The sequence below is a fragment of the Rhamphochromis sp. 'chilingali' genome (assembly GCF_963969265.1).
Source record: "Rhamphochromis sp. 'chilingali' genome assembly, chromosome: 14".
In the NCBI taxonomy this organism is placed as follows: Eukaryota; Metazoa; Chordata; class Actinopteri; order Cichliformes; family Cichlidae; genus Rhamphochromis; species Rhamphochromis sp. 'chilingali'.
The window spans coordinates 12,775,650-12,796,485 of NC_137941.1; the positions used below are offsets into that span (position 1 = coordinate 12,775,650).

Below are 20,836 nucleotides of genomic sequence, written 5' to 3' on the forward strand. Positions count from 1 at the left end.
TTTGTTGTACAGTTATTTTATTTTCAACTTTAATTTATATATTTTATCTTATTCTTCCCAGTTAAATTTACCCTTCATTCTAATTTGTGTTGTACAGTTATTTCATTTTTAACCTTAATTTATATTTTATTCCTTCCTAGTTAAATTTACCCTTTTTAATTTTGCATATTTATTTCCTATCTTATTCATAGCCTTTCCTTTTTTTGTTTTCTTTAGGTCACGAGTAGTTGTCCAAGCATTTCACTACATATCGTACTGTGTATGACTGTGTACGTGACAAATAAAATTTGAATTTGATTTGATTTGGACACAACCCTCCACACCTAGTCCTGGAAAAAGAGCCATGTGTCAGGTCAAACACAAATGCAAGAACAATCATGCCACTGTGCGATGTGTTCACTGCTACAGATACACATGTGGTAAATGCAGACTACAGATACCATGGCAGTGCCAGGATTGTGAGTGATTGCTGAAAATGTTGAAATGTACTCACTCACTTTTTATTATTATTTGTAAATATGTGTACAAATGGTTGGTTTTTTGTACTGTTTTTATCAATAAATCTCAGCAACAAAGGACCTACACCCATGTGTGTTGATTTCTCCCTAAGATGGCAAACTGAAACACTCCAAGTTGGTGACTTTTGGAGATTTATTTCCCTGGATGATTGAGAATGCATCAAGATGAAACACAAAAGGAAGTGCACAGCTTTTAGCAGCTCCCCCACCCCCTCATCCACACCCCCCCACTCCCCTCCCTCCAGAATTCCCAGCTAACAACCTAATTTACATATGAATGACTAGCCAATTTAGCTTCCACTTGGCTGAAGCTAAAGCCTAGCTAAAAGCCTACCAGCCATTTGGCTGGTGGTGGGTTTTAAAGGTAGAAAGGTAGAAGCCTGGGACTCCTAGGTGTGTGTGTGTGTGTGTGTGTGTGTGTGTGTGTGTGTGTGTGTGTGTGTGTGTGTGTGTGTGTGTGTGTGTGTGTGTTTTATAGGTACAAGGTTACATAAGAAGGAAGCTAAAGTGACCTTCACTGAGAGGAAAGAAAGTAGCTTAAAGGGATGAGTCCAAAACTCTCATGGGCTCACTCTATAGAGTGCGTATTTGTGTGTGTGTATGTAGAAGACTGTGTATGCTGGAGGTGTACACAAGTAGGTTATGGGTTGGTCACAGGTAGTTGTCATTTGTGGATCAGAGAGAAACATCTATTAGAAATTAACACAGCTACGATCAACAGTACACAGAACAGATAGGGCGATAGATAGATAGGCGATAGGGTGTGATGGAGGCCAATGATCCACTGTGGCTGTTGGCGCTGCGCTTCCACAGGCCGCTGGTGTAGAGACTTATTCCTGTTAATGACAACAAGGAAGCAAGACGAACAGCAATTTTACTTGCTAGCAAGGGAGGCTGGTCGGAACCAGGCTCTTGGAGCTAAACGCTACTCACCTGTCTCCTAGCCAACTCCAAATAAACAGCCTTCCTTGCTGCCTTTTTATTGAAAACAGTTACAGTACACACAAGCACCACCCATTGTAAAAAAAACAAAAACAAAAAACAAACAACCCTTATGGTCACAAAAGATAAGGTACTGTGCGTGTATGTGTGTGTATGTGTGTGTGCATGCCTGTGCGAGAGTGTGTGTATGCATGCGTTTGTGTGTGTTTGTGTTTGGAGGTGCGTTTGTGTGACCTCCTGCTTACCAAAAGGATCATAAAAGCAGGAAGCTTACAGAACCCTCACATAGATTTGCCTATTATAAAATACTATAGCCTCCCCCACCAACAAACTGGCTGGAGAGTTGGTCAGAAACAAAGGAATGTCTCCGATCTGATCCTACAGTTTGAACTAAGACTTACAAATTTAAGTAACACAATGACAACATTTAACAATTTGACTCCAACAGTGGCGACCCCTAAAGCGAGCTGAAAGAAGTGGAACAACTGAAGAATTGCATTACCACTATTTATTATTCCAGTATTGAGCCTCACATTTTTAATAATTTAAAAGTAAGCCTGGATTTATTTGTGATAGAAAGTAGTGCAATTGCAGGTTTTGGGGCCAGTGTGACTCAGGAGGTAGAACAGGTTGTCTACTAATCATGACAGTTGGTGGTTTGATGCCTGGCTTACCAAGTCCACAAAGTATCCTTGAGCAAGATGCTAAACCCCATGGAAGCGTACGCATGAATGGTTAGACTACACTCAAATAAAAATGCTGAATGAATGGGTGAATTAGACTTATTCTAGAAAGCTTTGAGTGCTCAGCTAGAATAGAAAAGTGCTGTTTAAGTACCATACATAAGTACCAGAACTATTTTCCTCAACTTAGAGTAAAGAATGAGTGGGTTAGAAATTAATTGGAACTTTTAGATAGAGGCTTGGAACGCTGGTTTCAGAGAGGACAGACAATGAGCTTGTTGTTATCAACCATTTATTTAATGGAAATGGGTTATGGCTTTTCTTCCATCTCTAACCCAACTTTAAAAAAAGCACTAACAAATGAGACAATATGTAAAAAGGTTCATTTGTGGATTAGAGTCAGGTGTGTTTAGAAATCAGACCTTTCTTAGAGGGCAGGGTAGTAAGGTCAATAAATAAATAAATAAATTAATTAATTCTCTATTTTCCAGAAGCTAAAGATTATTATCAAAGGAATGTATGTGACAGTACCACAAGAGATGTTATTATCTTTAGAAAGAATGATAGAGAGTTGAAGAGTGGTAATGGGGACTCACTTTTATTCTTAAATCTTTTATTTTGAAATTCTTTGTTGTATCCGTTGTAAAGTAAATCCAGTGATGCTGGTTACAGTGATGGTATTCCATCTACAACATACACCATATGTAATTTACTCTTATCATGTTATACCCTGAAGTGGAGTGATGTAACACATATTCTGTTATGTTTATGTGTGAAATACGATTATAGAAAATGCAAAAGCCAGTTTGTGTATTGGAAACACAGATTTAAGTGCCTTTGTTAGTAAAAGGAGGAAATCCCTTTACAGCTTTTTTTAAAGTGTTCTTTGAAAAAAAATCACTCACTACTACAAAAAAATTGAAAACAACAAAAAAGATCTTTTTTCATTCTAATCATTGGTCAGTTGGTGCTTTGCACTCAAAAATCTACTGTACAGTACAAAAGGGGGAAAAGGACAACCCTAGTGGAGTAAACACCATGGTGTGATTTAGACCTTTGATGCTTGGCAAACACTATAACAGCTTAATGGACTAATTGGTGAGTGTGGCTGCCAGAGACTGGCAGTGTCTCCAGAGCTTCACCAGACCTGGTTCTGGCTTCTTTGTTGTCTGAAGCTGTGTCACCACAGTTCAAAATCATACCTACCCCAGTCTTACACCAATGGTTTGTCTTATTCGGGGGTTTTTTTTTGTCTCACTGTTAATGAGTTATTTCACTTCAAGGCATTTCATTTGCATTTTTATTAGAAACTCTTGACCATACATAATTGAAGCTAGATGGGTTGATCATGTAGGGCAGCAGAGTACATCTCACAATAAGAATCTGTTTATACAGGCTATACACTTAGTAGTTAACTTTTAATAGTTGCTTGTGTCATGTACATTTGCTAATGGTGTATTGGGTTGTTTTTTTTTAAGCAATTGAAAAGACTTTTAAACTATACAAAAACACGTAAGCTGAGGGGTAAGAGTGCATACCACATGGCTGCAGATGCCATCAGCTGAGTGTCCCAGTTGAATCTTGCTTCTGCACTTTTCCTGTATCTTTAACTGTGTAAATGAATATTTGCACAGAGAACACAAAGGCTTGTCCAAGGTCATTGTTTGAGGTGTGACTCACATGTGACCCTTAGCTGCTAAGCTGAGGCACGAATAAAAAATGTGTTTCCTGCTTTTTGTAAGTGTTGTTTTCGTATCTTTGAGGCTTTGACTCTCTTAGCCGAAGGCCGTCACTGATTTCAGTTCGGGCACTCGCCTTTTCTGTTGTCCACAATGTACAACAACTGAATAAGCAGAGTAGAGATACTACATGCATTATGTAGAAAATGTATGAACTAGTAAATTAAAAAAATGCACTAATACACTACTTACTACTACTTCATTAACTACTTCATTAACTTTGTGAGATTTTACTGGGAGGTACATGAAACAGGTATTCAATAGAAGACCCTTAGTTGACCCTCTTTTTCAGTGTATCCCATCCTTTTTTTGTACAGTTAATTTGTTTGTGGGTTTTTTTTGTGTCTATGTTGTGTGCTATCTTTAGTCATCAAATTTCTGATAAGTGCAATTGGCAAATATACAGAATTTATTTAATGTGTCTGAGTATGAAAAATGTTACAGCAAATTAAGTCAAACTGAAAAAATAAAGTAAATAGCGAAATATGAAAATGATGCAGGAGGTCTGCAGCACTGCTTGTAGGCTTTTGAATCAAATCTAAGTTTTGTTTAGTAATTTTACCAACTTCCAAGCCTTTTTAATAAATTGTGACCCTACCTGCCATTCCCCATGTTTTACATATTACAGACATACAGTACTACCATACTGTTTACTATGCCTATATATTTAATATTGGCTTCAGTACCAGGCTGTATATATATTTTTTCCATATTGTAAACAAATATTTTTAAAAAAGCCACAAATGTCAATAACACCTTCACCTTGTGGCTATATTGTCACAACCAAACTGAATTGCAGTTTAGAAAAAGGAAAAGAAAAAAGCCTATTTGTCACAATGGAGTTAATGAAAGCACTGATCACTGCAATGTTTTGTTTTGGGGGTTTTTTTTGTCAGATGAGATGTCTTTCTGCCATTACAATATTGGTTCTACCCTCAACATGTTCATGCATTAGCTGATTGCTTTGCATTATTTACCAAAGTAATTATCAGCACAGTTTGAGTGTGCATAGAGGCTAAGACAGTTATGCAAGCTGATGGTGCTATTTAAATTGCAGGGGGTTAATTTAATTATATACTGGGGGAAAAAAGATATTAAAAAAATCTATTTTGGACACTATTAAAGACAACATGCTACCAATAGAGATGTATCTACAGTTCTATAAATTGATTAAGGTGTTAATATCACTGATTTATATTTGCTTAAAAGCACTTGCTTGATCATTATCATATATGATGCTTATGATTTAGGTTTCCATCTGTTTTGCATTCAAATGATTTAAGTCTCTTGTGATCTACCTATATCAATCATTGAGAGTATACAGTACTTTAACGTATAGTAATATACAATAAAAAGAAATGCTGAATAGCTTTGTACATAACAGGCATTTGATTAGCTGTATTTGCTTTTTTGTTTGCAGTAATGCTGTAATCAGAACTAGTGATAGTTGTGATAAAAAGGAAAAAAAAATTGCAGGGAGCTGTAGTTATGCCCATTTGTAGATATATCATTAGAGCAAAGCTGTGGGTAGAAGTGTTGTAGATTTGTGTAGCTTCCTTAAGAAATTGAAAAAAAAAAACTTTTTTACACACTGATTACAGATTTTACACACAGTATTGCATTCTAAAGTTCATTTTGAAATTGAAAACATTCTCACAAATGCAGCCTATATAACTCATAATGACAGATTTGGTTAGTTTTTGTTAGATTTGTTATCTGAAACATAATAAAAAATCAGATTTAAAACTACATATTCAATTTACTACATACTTGCTACTTACTAAATCAGTGCATATTCTTGCCCCCCCCCCCCCCCCCCCCAAAACAAACAAACAAACAAACAAACAAACTCATGCATTTTGGTGGCTGTATACTTTAGTTTGCTGTAATTGCTAAGAGCTGAAAAGTCAACTGAGCTCCAGGCGAGTACAGTCTGCAGTTTTCATTGATGATCTGCCTTCCTTCTGACAAATCTCCCTGTGTCTGCTGTCGAAAATAGGACCAGCTTATTCCTTTTTATCTAGGAGTTCCACATACAGAATGTTTTAGCCTTTGCCCAGAGATGCCCTGTAAAATATAGCTACATATTTAGCTAGAATATAAAGTAATAGGTTTGGAGTGTGACTGTTTTTGAGGTTGTGGACAGGTGTCTTTTATACTGATAACAAGTTCAAACAGGTGCCATTAATACAGGTAACAAGTGGAGGACAGAGGAGCCTCTTACAGAAGTTAGTTACAGGTCTAGTTACAGGTCTGTGAGAGCGAGAAATCTTGCTTGTTTGTAGGTCACCAAATACTTATTTTCCACCATAATTTGCAAAGTTCTTTAAAAAAATCAGTGAATGTGAATTTGTGGATTTTTTCCCCCCTAATTTTGTCTCACACAGTTGAGGTATACATATGATGAAAATTGCAGGGCTCTCTCATCTTTTTAAGTGGGAGAGCTTGCACAGTTGGTGGCTGACTAAATACTTTTTGTCCTACTGTACATTGCAGAGCAATATCCTATAAACATACAAGTTTGCATCCAGATATGCTTTTCATTTTTAAGGAATTTGGAAAAAGAAAAAGCTCACTTTGAGATTGTGGGCTGTGTAGATTAAAAAGGGTAATTTTACTGATTTTATAATTACATGGAAAAAGTATAAAAAAGTGAATGTACTTTAGAAGCATTTTTGTTCTTGCCCACTGTGATGATTAATAATTTCACCACATCACTACGTATCCATCTGGGTTTAGTACACAAACAAACTGTAGTAGTTTATATGCAAATTATTTCTGCAATGAATGTTCAGTGATTAAGCCATTTACTCTGTTTGTTATGCATCATTTATATGAATAGAATGTGTCTAATGCAGCAGCTCTAAAATAAAAACCTCTTTTGTGTCAAGTTTGTCTGTAAGCTGCTTTTGCAAGATCTCGTTTGAATTATGTGGACATTTTGGAAGCTGGAGTTGCTGTTACTGCTCAGTTACATTGCATGAGTTAAACACAGGCGTGGGAAAATAGTAGAAATATCTGTGTTTCTATGCTTGGATGTGCTATTGTCCTAGTTTTGACTATTACTGTGGCAACTTAGTGATTAATTTCAATACATCATGTCATATCATGTCACACACAAACATTTTTTATTTTTTGGGACAGTCAAATAATTCTAAGAACAAAGAAAACATTCACAACTGCAGACAAATAGAGGCTTATGTAATTCAAATAAGTACTGATCTTGTTTTTCTTAACTTACAGGTGCAACAAAAGGGCCTGTCGCACTTGGCTTTCTCTATTCTTCTGACAATCTCTACGTCAGTCTTTTGATAGTGGGAGAGAAGATAGTTTCTCTGGATCCAGCCTGACTCCTATTCCAAAGTTCCATCCCACCTAATCAGGTAATGACTCCGCCGTATGTGTAAACAAACATAATGCCAGACTTGGTAGCTGGTTTTTTTTGCTGATTTTTAAATTGGGCCCAAATGATTAGAAAAAAATAGTATGCAGAGAAAGATATGCGTGCAGTAAGGCCCAGGCTCCTGGTTCTGTTCTGGAACTGTCAAAATCATTGCTGTCGGTATGATAATGATTAAAAAGTAAATTGTTACTTTGAAACAACTCACCAAATCTAAACGAATTAAGCCAAAACCAGCCAAACCTCATCTACTATCGTGCTAAGCCTGTTCAGAATCAAATTCATCTATTCAAACATACAAGATGAATAACTGTCAAAAAGAGGAAAAAGAAACATTTACAACAAGAGAGAGCTGGAGAGAAAGAATGCCTGTTACCTCCACAGATGAAATGGCTGTGTGGGTGGATGTACATGTGAGTGCAGGCTGCTAGGAGCTATGAGTGGGAAGTGGGTACTGAGTGGGAAGAGAAGAGCTGCTTTAGTGAGACAATCAGCACCAAGACCCACTGAAAAGCAGTCACGCTTTCATGGCTTTTCTTTGTTTTCCGTGTTCCAGGTAGTGAGGTTGGCTATGGATGATTGGTAAAAGTGTCTGTCTGTATAGAGCATGTTTGTATGTATCGAGGTCAGCTGATGGTGTGTCCCATTATTTCTCACATAATCATGATGTCGTTTTATAGAAGACTCCATAGAAACAGGATAAAATAGACTCACTGGACAAAAAAAATATTGTTTAAAAGTGACAGTAAGCCTCAAGAACTCATGTAAATGGACCTGCTGCTTTATTTTGGTTTCGGCTGGTTTATGCCACAATATGATTCACATATATTGTGTAAACAACAAAAACAAAATGCTTATGTGCACGTATGATAGGCACTATTTTGGAGTATTTCTAGTGGAAAGGGACACTGCATATGTATACATATTCACTTTTTATATATTGCGCATTTAAGCATTTGTATCCAGTAGTAATGACGACATTGTTGTTGTTTATATAGAGAAGTATTATTTCATGCTGTTCAACATGTTTTTTTTGCTCGTGCGCCAAAAATCACAAATCACAAAAATCCTCAGATGTAAAGTCTTTGCTGCAGCATTTAGTCTGCACCTACAAAAGCCTACAAAACGTCAGGTGCTGTAATAAGGTCTTAAAAACCTGATAAAGCTGATATAAGATAGGTCTCTTTTTAGGTTTTAGAAAAAAGGCATTATTAAGAAGAAAAAAACCCACAGTGCTGATGAATTTTAACATTTTGGTTTCTTCTGTGAGTTTTCTACAACTTTTACAACAATTATTCCCCAAATCTGAAAGTACTACCTTGATGCATTTTTATGCATAATTAGAAGCTTTTACTTAGGAAACTGAATAAAACTGTGTTACTCATGCTAAAGTATAGCCAGCTGTGTGACTGCCAAGTGTACTCTGCCATATAAAATACTTCTAAAGGTACAGTTATACACTCTTGGAAAGCTGAGAGTTAGATGAGAGGATTCACCAGTTGCCAGTTTGTCTGAAGACTGAAAAACCCGGAAACAGCTACGTTTGCTCAAGTGGTGACCTGCAGTTACCGTATTCCTTTGAAGAGCTACTTGACGCTGGCTTCAAAAGTTAGCCAGTCTCGACAGACTTTAAGGTTAAATTGCCTAGCTTCATTCATGAAATTCAAATGTTTGTAATATGATACAAAAACAGTTTTAGATTTTTTTTTTGAGGACTTGATTTTAAGTGTAGATACTTTATATTGACAAGTGTGCCAACATATGTAACTGCATCCTGTACTGTCCACTAGGATTCACCTAGTGCACCTATTTCAGCTGTATTTGTGGTATTGGTGCTCTTTGGTGGATGTTGCTGCAGATGGCTGACCCTCCCTGAGCCCTTTAACAGGTTTCTTCCTGTTAAAGGGAGTTTTTCCTTCCCTCTGTTGCCAAGTGCTTCCTCACAGTGGGTCATCTGATTGTTGGGGTATCCTCTGTATTATTCTAGCGTCTTACAATATAAAGCCCCTTGAGGGGACTGTTGTTGTGATTTGGCACTATGTAAATAAAATTGAATCAAATTGAATTCTAATTATCGGGTCAATAAAATGTATCGATGCAGCTTGCTATTATTAGCTAATAACCTAGCGTTTTATATTCCTGAATCCCAGAATCAAGACTGCAAATGACATGACAGCTAAACCAGAAGCATCAAAATATGGGGTTCACAATCCAGCGGGCAATCTTTCAACAAAAAAGTTATATCTCATCTGTCAAGTATCAAAACTCCTGTTTTATGGAGTTATGAGTGGGAGCAGTTTCCAAGGATTTACTGGTCGTAGCCAAGAAGTAATCTGGCACATAACCCCCTACCAATGAATTGCTATTGTGATAAGTTTTGTTATATATATATATATATATATATATATATATATATATATATATATATATATATATATATATATATATATATATATATATATATATATATATATATATATATATATTTATTAGGGGTAGTGTCCCTTTCAACTGACTTGCTGTAAAAAAATGCTAGTTTTATATTATATTGATTTCCCCTCATATCAGACTATTTGTTGAACAACTATGTGTATGATCTCGTTCTCTAATAACTGCGCGCTTAACACGTCTACTCGCATTCGACCTTGAACATGCAACATAAAAGAGCGCACATACTTAGGGACACAAGAGCTTGAATCCCTAGCCTCTCTTGCTCTCAGGCTTCTGCAGCTAGATGGCCCTCAGAGGAGAGCCCTGCAATGCAGCATCTGTGTGACTCACACATGCACGGACACGCACGCACGCGCGCACACACACACACACACACACACAGCGAGATGGCAGCATGTAAAAGTGCTCAGATTGTAGGAGGGAAATGAGGTGGTAGAGAGAGCACAGTGAGGAGAAAGATGAAGCCTGATGAAAGGTGGAGGAGAATGAGTAGGAGGAACATTGAGTGTAGGAGGTGGAGGAAGGTGAACAGGAAGAAAAATAACAGGTAGGAAGAAAATTTCTAAGTGGAAGGATGATAAGAAACCAGACAAAAGAAGAAGAAGCAGATAAGAGCCATGGAAATGACAAATGGACTATTTAATTAGCTTGACGATTACATTGTCTGGAATGAATCTTTATGGCTGATGTGTTCATAGAGAGTTCATCACTCTCACTTCATCTATTTAAGCTGGACTCACATTGTGATTCACACTTGAAGAATAATTGTCTTGAAACAAATGAAAATAAACTAGAATATTTCCACAGCTTCCAAGTTTATCTTCAACATGCTTCTGATTGGTGCATTAGATTTTGCTTTAACTAATTGCTGTTTTCATAGTCAAGCATTATTATACAGGAACAGCCTATAATTAGTGTTGAAACTACTCATAATTTGCTGAGCAAAGATAATTCATATTAGTTTATAAAAACTCCCAAATAATAAATACATAACAATACTCAGCAGTAATCCCATTAGTAGTTTTGAACTCACCAAGCACTATTTTTATAGTGGGCAGGTGATAGTGGAGAAGGACAGGAGCAGAGCCTTTCAGCCTCTGGGAGAACATGCAGTTTCACTTTACTGAGCTCTTTTTGCAATGTCACAAGTGACAGATGCATTTAAGTATGAATTACAATTCAAAAATTATGTTATTCCTCTGAACGGATTATATTTATGTTTTACCCACACAGCACGCTTACTCTTTTGAGGCCGTGAGGATGCCCGTATGGAGCAAGTTTTGAATCAAGAATGTGTATTTGTGTTTTGACTCTCAGTTATAATAATGTGCGCAGTAGGCTATAGTTTTCTTTTCTCTGCCTGTCTTGTATTGATTGTGCCTCACAAGACAAATATGCATAGAAAATGTGACAGTGACTGTTAATTATTATTAATATGCTCTATAGCAGGAGACTGGAGCCCAGATCTCCAACACTGTAGCATAGTGAAAGTCAGTCAGACACTGTTTAAACTGTACTCCTTTACAGTGTAACTGTGCATGTTTCTGTGAATGTGAATTATGCGTTTCTTTATTATTATTTTTTTCCATGTAGGAAGCAAATAAAAACAGGCTCCAGGCTTTGAATCCTCTGACTTTATAATGATTGGCTTTTATTGTCAGCAGAAACAGCAGTTAATAACTCAAGAAGGCAACCCCAATATTTGCTTTACTTACATGGCACCCACTATCCCTCCTCTGAATAACCTCTTTCCCGAAAAACAGTTTTTAAATTAGATGGGGGAGTCAGGGGAGGAAAAGTACCAAGAATGGTTTATTCTGAGGACACACAGAGGAAAATTGCCCCCTTTCAAGCTTTCTGATTTAAAAAATGTAAAACAACCCACTGCTTTCCAGTAATACTTTAGCTAGAGCTCTGTGCATAAACAGCTCAAGATATTTACTGGATTAATTTCAACATCTCACATCAGTGGTGTTGTGGAAAAAGCAGCTTGTCACTGTTGATTCATTCCTTTTTAATAATCATTAGACGTAGGTGAAGGGAGCAGAGAGGAGTAAAATATCGCCCTCAAAATTGCTTTGAGGCTGAATAACAATGTCAGCGCGTGGAAGGCTGAAACAGGAGATGTAATACGCCTTAGTTTGACATTATGAAGTAGATATCAATTATGGATGTGCAGTGAAAAAAAGTCTAGATATGAATAAAAAACTGCAGATATACACATTGTGCATGTTTACAGATTACATAACGACCACTTTGATGGTTTTGTTTTGATTTCTGTCTGAATATCCTTGTTGCTAGTGTTTTCCTTTAAAATATTAACACTGCTGTGATATATATGCTCACTTAGTTTATAGCTGGCACCTAGGTGACAACACATCTCGCAGGTGATCTGAAGTAAAAAATTACTTTCTATAGGATAAGCAAAACGATGTTATGGAACGGCTGTGTGCAGGCAGGAAAAGGACCCAAAGTGCAGACTCCGGAGACAGACGTGAACTCAAAACAGCTTTAATGCTGAACTCAAAAAAGGTAACAAAACTGAGACTCCAAAAAACAAACTCAGGCAAACAGACAGAACACACAGCATAGTAAACAGTAGATCGCGACACGAACAAACTGAAACACAGGGCTTAAATACACAGAGGGAGCAATCAGGGAATGGTTAACAGGAGGGAAACACAGCTGGGGCAAATCAGGCCTAACGAGACAAAGGAAGCATAGCCAGACGCATTTACATGAGACAAGGACTTTCAAAGTAAAACAGGAAACATAACACAGACTGAACTTACAGACACAGACTCGCAGGCAGGCACTACAACAGAGGGAACAGAGATGTGGGACCAGGGCAGACACAGAGACATAAACCATAAGATAGAACTCTAACAAAGAAACCAAAGACTAGAAAGGATGAATAATATGATAAACTCAAAACCCTGGGTCAACGACCCAGGCATCCTAACAAACGATGCAGTACTGAAAAAAATAAAAATCTGCATTTATGATGGTGTGAGGTTTCTGTTTACAAATACATCAGAACATGATTTCAAATGTGGCTGTCACCTTCAACCTTTTATATAAGGATCACTCTGAATGCTTGTGAAAATTGTCTTAAATGTTACAGTGTAATGACAGAAAAGCCAAGTTCATTTTTGTTTGTCTACAAAAAGATCTTTTCTAATGTTTAAAAAAATGTCGACCAATGCTTGTTTGAGTATTAATATTACAACAAAGAACTAAGGCAACGTTTATAACACAGAAATAGGAAAAATGTACTATAAATTAATTAATGGATGTAGTGTTTGGGTTATTTTATAGACTCTTGAAACCATAAACTGTTTTTGCCTAACAGGCTACAAAATACTATATAGTAACATGAAAGTGCTGCAAGCTACCATCCTAACTATCCACTTGCAGCATTGCCCTGCTCTGCTTGTCTGTTCACTATTCAACTCCATTCTTCTCCAGGGCAGAGAGAGTGCCTATCAGGAACAACCAGCCCACTGGCAAAGTGCCACAGGCTTTTTGCCAAGTGCAACAGACTTACTGTCTACTAAGACACCCAGCGTCTAACTCTATCATATCACAATCATACCAGAGTTGGTATTTTAACTGAGCATAGCATTAATTAGTATTTTTTGTAATGTAATTTTTTTATGCATTCCGTTTGATCTTATCTTCTTAATACCTGCTAAACCTCCAACCAGTATTTTGTTTTGTTTTATAATATTGAGTGAATACAAATGGTGTTAACTAGAATTAGTGAGACACTGAAATTAAGAAGAAAGATGGAGTTTCACATTAGGTGTGGTAATATTTTATAATTTCCCCATTTGTTTTATTTGGAGTTTAACCCAGAAGGTGGTGCTGTTTTATTTATACAGCATGCATTGTGCAAAAGTATGCAGAGCACACTTATTGCTACCATCATCATCAACAGCTCAACAGACCTCCAAAGAAGGCAGGGCAAATGTCCCTTGTTCTCTTGTGAACCACCACTGACACCATGCGCCTGGCCACCAGTCAGTTGTATCTGGAAAATTGCCACTGAGCTGAATGTGACCTTCATCATCAAACAGACAGTATGTAGACATGGCATGAGGACAGCAGTCTCATTTCTGAATTTTATGACTCTTTTAATATTGTAATGGAGTCTTGTACGGGGACACAGTGAGTGAACAAGCAACAGAAGAGAGAGTGACAGTAAAGGTGCTGTCCTAAATATACTGTGGCTTTTGGACCGAGACAGAGAGAGCATTTATGTAAAGCAGTTGGTGGTGAGGTGTTCTTTGTCGTGGAGTCTGTGTCGTGGTTTCATTCACACTGGTGTTTCCTTCAGAGGTGACTCATGCAAAGCTCCATTGACTCCTGACTGATCCATTTAGGCTGCAAAAGCTTTACAGCAATCCTATATTCTCTTCTTTTCCAGAATATTCTTTGGTTCTCTTTATTATAACCACCTCTGTGCTCTGTCTATAGTATTCCTTCTCAACATTATTTGTGGTCCTCCTGAGAACCAGCCTGCTCATGTGTGTCCTCTGTAATGGACATTTGTTTTTGGTCTATATCTTTTGACCTGTTTAAGCTACCCCACTAAGTCCTGATTTGCAAATAGAGGACATCCTGGGCTTTCCATTGATATCTCATGTGTTTGGGTGTGCTCTTTTAGCTAAAAAAAAAAGTAGGAAATCACAAAAAAAAGTTCAATGGGAAGATTCTTAGTTCCTCAGTTTTCAAGAGGATATTCACACAGTGCTAACAGTTCATCTCAACTATCCCTTGATCAACACCACTGAATGTTATAAATTTGTAACCAAATGTTAAGATTTCCAATCATAAAATAGTGTAGCTATGCTGGTGGCAACACACCTCTTTGGTACAAACTTAAATACCTTACTAGCTATTGCATCGCAGAGATGTGCATGATCCCAAGAGGCTAAAGCCAGTTGCTGTTACCACCGTACCCCTGTATTAGTCCATAAAATAAACTGCAGGCTGAGCGCACACAGTGACAAACAGACAATCTGACAAAGACCAAAAGAAGGGCAGGAGTATAAATGCACACAAGATAATTAGGGGAAGTGGATGCAGGCACAGGTAAACACAAGCAGGGAAATAACTCAAACTGAGGCACAAGACAGAAATTGACAGAGTAAAACAAGGATTAATAAACAGAGAAACTTGACGAGGGGAACCCAAGGGAAAGTATAATGTGCAAGGGGCTAGACTCAGATAACAGCCTCCATAAATACTAAAGAGTACCTAGTACCTAAGAGTAAACCTGGACCACAGTATACCCCCAAAATGGGACAGTCAGTAGCATGGAAGTGGATAAATTAATACAGCATTACTAGACACAAAAGTAATAGGAACAGAACTCAACAGGCCAACAACTCAAAACCCTGTGTCCAAGACCCAAGACTGTGACAAAGGCAGCTTTGGACATAAGCATAGTTTTTATTAATAAGCAGTTATTAAGCCTAAATGACACATACATTATTTGTAACAGTATGCAGTGCTTTACAAATGTATTAGATCACCAGTCATAAAAAGAAGAAACTACAAATATTTCCGAAACCTGTCAAAATCCTAAACGTTAAATCTATATTGTTATTTATTCTTTAAAAAATAATTATGTGCATTTATGTTTCGTACGTTTTGTAAAACCACGGATTAGAACAATAAATTCAGTTAAAGACCTTATTAATACTGGTGGATTAATCATTACAGATACAGAAAAGTTCTTTTGAGTATGTTAGCAATAATGTAGCAGCTGAGGAATAAACCTTTTAAATTGGCTAATAAATTTGTTAAGCGTTGATTATTTATGTTATGCAAATATTTACATTATTTGCAATGACATTTGTGTTTATTAGAGCAGGGCGATATGACCAAAAATATTTATCACGATATACGTTTGAAAAAGTGCGATAACTATATAACTGACGATATAATTGACACGAGACAAAATACTTTACAACTCCTCAACTTCATTAGTGCAAAAAAACCCCATCAATGTATTTTCACTTAAACAAGCAGCTGTTTTTTATGTGCATTAAAGCCATATAAAAATTTAACAGTGCAAATGCAAATTCCTTGCTGACAGTTTAACCAAAAGGCATTTCCAGTGGAAATTGGCCGACATGTCCTCAGCATAACCATGTATAATATCCACAAAACTTAAAAAGAGGTTAAACACACACAATATGGTAATATTATGTTGAAGCACAGTACGTATCACTCCGCGAGGCTCCTGCTTACAGTAGTCGTAATGCTCCGACAATCCATCAAGCGGTGCGGCTTCGTTGTTTAGCAAAGTCGTACTAAAACATTTGACAGATTTTCGAGCGCCGTGTACATAAAATCATTTCGAGGTCAGTAAACACAACCAGAATTCATACATAAGGCCCATTGGATTATAAGGGGCACTGTCGATTTTCAGAAAAATCAAAGGATTGATTTTAAGTGTGCCGTATTTTCCAAATAACACGGTAATAACGACGGCCCGCTAGCATGCTCTACCAAAAATAGTGCTTTGTTGTGTATCTGATGGACGAAAGCTAAACCAGTTCCACACCACTGACGTTGCAGCATTTTTACAAACCAATTCTGGTTCATGTGTTTCATTTAACGATCCGCTTTCGCTCTTCTCATTCTGCGTCGCCACCATGTGTGTATGTAAACATAGGTACTGCGCATGCGCGTTTTACCCATATTCTATCGCAATATTTCATTTTCCTATCGTTGCCCAAAATTACACCGGTATTACCGTGAACGGTATGATATAGCCCAGCCTTAGTGTTTATTATCCATCTTAACAAAAAATATGGACATGTTGTATTTTAAGTCTTTTCATACATCCTTTGTATGGGAATCATTCTTCTGTTTTCCATTTATTATATTCTGTTCCACTCTATTCTGTTCTCCTGTTTGGTTGACAGTGAGTAGTAGTATTTAATGTACTGTGAATGTAGTACCTAGTGCTCACTGTAGCAGTACCTTGGTCTTCGGCTGTAGTTATTGACTCCCGTTTTCTCGAGCTGACTTCACTTCACTCTCTGGCTCTCTGAGGACCGCAGAGCTAAATGACAAATTGCTTCTTCACACACACCCTTATGCACAACTGCACAGGCTGCCCTGTAAATGCTACCATCAACAGCCCTTCTGCAAAGATCACCAATTCCCTTTCAGAGTATTTCACAATTTTCTTTCTTCTCACTGAGCCCTTTGTTTACCTCTCTCTTTGTCCTTCAAGCTCAGATTCAACTCAGTGTACTTGTTCCACTATTGTGAGATGTAAATAACCTCAACTGAGCATAAAAAAACTGTATATACCAAATAAAAATAGTAATAATAACAGCTCAGTGTAATGATTTTGTACTACTTTGAGCCCATTTAGCTCTCCTGGCCAGGTAGTTAAATCCTTGACTTTCACTCCTTGTCTCTGACTGTCCCGGCTTTAGGTGATAATAAGAACTGATCAATAGTTTCAGCCTGTCGCTTCTACTTGATCCTTCTCTTTCCTGATCTGATCAATGTTATCCACTCACTATGAGATATTTCTATGTTAGTCATTGAATTTTAAAAGGCACTGGTCATAATATTTAGGAGTTTAAACATAAATGCATTCAATAACAAAGCAATGTTGGTTATTTTAACATGAAAAAGACATGTAAATACTGAATCATAGCCCTACGTAACATGGTATTAGCACTTAACGTTTAGATAAGTCCTAAAATGTTCACACCATGCTGATCAGCTATCATGCTTCCATTAAAAGTATTGGAAAGATGACACACTTTTTGTTTCTGGAACATTTGCCATTGGATTTTCACATAATAGAAGCCAGTATGTTGTAGTGAAGCTGATTCAAACTATTTGTTAGATGTTGGGCTGAATCTTGTCAGATTGATCAGAACCCACCTCTAAACCCTGCAGCCCAGCACGACTCACCGAAAATCCAAGGTCTTCTCTGTTCATTTTCAGCCAGTTGTGTTTTCTGTCTGAGCCGCTGGCTGCATGAGTCATTAAACACAAACACACAAATCAATAGGGTTTCATCCAGTGGTTGTCATATGCCAGACAGCATCCAAGGACAGTATTTCACATAACCACCTACACACAAACTCACAGCTGCACTTTCAAAACTGTTGAGTTGAGCTGCAGCAGTGATCATAACATACAAAAAAGAGATTTGCAAATGTGACTGATGTAACATGTCCTAGAGCCTCCTCTGGTCCCTACACTCTTCATTTTCCTTAATGCTGCCATGCTAAAATTGCAGTTAATAACAGAGACATGCTGCGTTCTGACCATTCCTCATCTTTGCTCCTCCCTCTTCCTTCTCTTCCTGTCTGTATCCCAGAAGGAGAGACCCCAACCCTTGCTAAACCTCTTCGGCTGCTAGCTAGCATCAGCATGGCAGACAGTCGACAGCCAGAAGACGGTACCCCTCAGTGGGACCCATCAGCGGGGCAGGAGCCTGGTGGCACCCATGGAGCCAATGGCTACTCCTCCTCAGCCTACAGGACCTGCCAGCCTGGTGGGACCCATGTGGCCACAGCCCCCTATTCTGCCAGGGAGAACGGCTTCAACGGTGAACTAACTGGAGCTCACGCTATAACTGCAGGTAATGTAATTTTACCTTTTGTTAAAGGCATCTGCTTGTATTAATTGAAAGGTTTCATTTTCTACAGGCAGGATAAATGATGGCTGTGTCTATTGAGCTAATAGTAGATAGAAAAATGCGTAACAGCCTGCAAAATGTTCCTTAGAACAAATGATGGAAGGTCAGCATATTAAAGTTTTACAATTTTAAAACAGGCTGTCTGAAGACAGCCAGTTCTCACTACATATAGTGATGTCTGTATGTTATTGTGCTCTAAATCAATACAAATGCATTGTTTTGTTTACAAATGTGGTTAATAAAGTAGAGACCCTAAAGATTCTTGTCTAGGGAAGGGGCAGAATTGCATTTGACAACAGCACGTCGGTACAAATAGGTAAATGTGTTGTGCTGTGCTTTGTGATGTAAATGCTCAGTTAAATCATTAAAACTGAGAGCACAGCTGGCACCCAGTGGAGAGTAATAAACACGATAATAGGAAAACCTTTTTTCTCCCTGTGTGGATGTAAGCATACTCATGAAGACGAAGTGAGGTCTGCAACACTGTGTGTTGTATTATCTGGTTGGGATCCGCATGTGAAACAGCTAAATTTATTTCAGAGATTGTATTCTTTGTTGAAGAAAGTATTTGGCACAAAGGTTCATCAGAAACACATTTCTGTAGAAGTACTGTAGGTGGTGTCAGTCGTGGTGAGTCCGATCAGCAGCTTTATATAGAGTCTGAAGAGTGTGTTTCATTTTGGTTTTTTACTCCAGTGCGTGTGTGAAATGTCGGTTTGTATGACTGGGCACATTGGTATGTTTGTGTTTGCACATTGGTATATGTGTATTTGTATCTTTACAGTATTCTTGGGTTTGTATGCTGGATAGCGATGTGTTTGTGTGTGTTTGCGTTCTGTCTCCACTCTAAGCTTTCTAAGTCCTCACTGCAGACACATACTGTTATTAACAATGCTATAATTAACACATAAAATCTGTCCCCCCCCACCCCCTCCAATCGCCAACCTCACTTACACCCTGGAGACAAGACCAGTAACGTACCAATGGTGTAACCATGGCAACTGCTCCCCTACAATTTAGTTTGCCAGGCCTTTGTTCTTTTCAACTGTAGCTTACCACTGACAAGACCAAAAAGCATGCAATGACAAGACCCCAATTAACCTCCCATCTCCCCATTACTGCGACCTAGCAGTTACTAATTTTTGCTCTGATAACGGTGTTTTTGAGTGGCCGTTTTTATGTCTTCAGTGCCCATCTTTGATATGCTTACTTTGTCCATAAATAGGTGAGCAAGTTGTTCAGTAAACATAATGCATGGGCACTTGCCTGTACAGGTCAACTGCTTTTTTTTCTGTGCAAGCTGAAGTACAAACACTAAAACGGAATAGTTGTTATATTAATACACTGTTTTTATAGCTAATAATGTTATTCTGCGGAGCATGCAATGGACCGTATCATCAGTTGTAATTACAAAAGTGTACTTTCGTTCCAGTTTGACATCCTGTGCTTAATTAATCCCTTAAGTCAGTTCACATTTTTACCAATGTCCTTTGAATATATTAAATATAGTTTTCAAAATTAACATGTTAATGCCTGTGAATAAAATGTTTTGCTCCCTGCAGTGTCACGAGAGAATTTCCAGATTTTCGGAAAATATGCGAATCAAATACCTACTGTGATGGAAATGAAATTGTTAGTGACCCTTTCCAGATCTGATTATTTTTTGTCTTTATGACTTGTATACTTCCAGTGTGTGCAGTTTTCATCTGTCACTGAGATTAAATGTATCTCACAGGAGTTTAAGGATTATAATGTGTCAGCTTGACAGACCCGTGCAAATCTGATCCAGTCACATGCAGGATTCAGAGGGAATAATCTGATGGGATATCCTGTTATTTGAGTGAATGAATGATCCATCAAGGTCATAAGATTAATGTGAGGATGTCTCTAAAATATGATGACCAACAAATAGCTCTATTATCAGTGGAATAGTAATGGCTACCATTATTCTTACATAATGGTAGCCTGTAGTTACAAATGGACTAAGTCAATTTGTGAAAACGGAAAATATCAAGTAGAATTCCTCTTCTATACCAGCTTTCATAGATGCTGGTCTATAACAATGATAATTAAGAGTATATCAATACTTTTAACACAGTGCATTCTGTTTAAATATGACATTCTCTCCCCAGCTGTGTAACCAAAGCTGTGTTTATCTGCAGAGCATCTTGTCAGCAGACATTAGCATTGCCACAGAACAGAGCAGTCTGGGGGATAAGTGGGGTAGGAAAGGTGGCAGAAGGGCTGATACTGATACTCCAAACCATCGCACACACCAACCTGTAAATGCTCTTTTGCACAATATTATTACTAGATATATTATATATTATTATTTTTTTTGCACTAACTTGTCTTGTAGCACCCTGGTTCCTGGAGGAACGTTGTTTCGCCTCACTGTGTATTTTTAAACTGTATAT

The 20,836-nt window shown here is 37.7% G+C and overlaps 1 protein-coding gene across 8 annotated transcripts in view; it reads left to right on the forward strand.

Moving 5' to 3' along the window:
- Nucleotides 1–20,836, forward strand: part of map2 (microtubule-associated protein 2) — a 94,236-nt gene that overhangs the window by 33,377 nt on the left and 40,023 nt on the right. For 6 of the 8 annotated variants that reach the window (XM_080904056.1, XM_080904060.1, XM_080904061.1 and 3 more), the window contains exons 3-4: nt 7,126–7,265; nt 18,099–18,362. In XM_080904056.1, coding sequence (XP_080760182.1) covers nt 18,152–18,362 — 211 coding nt within the window. In that variant the 5' untranslated portion in view covers nt 7,126–7,265; nt 18,099–18,151. Of the gene's footprint in view, nt 1–7,125; nt 7,266–12,214; nt 12,266–18,098; nt 18,363–20,836 lie in introns of those variants that run through there. The other 2 variants (XM_080904057.1, XM_080904058.1) reach the window with 2 other exon arrangements.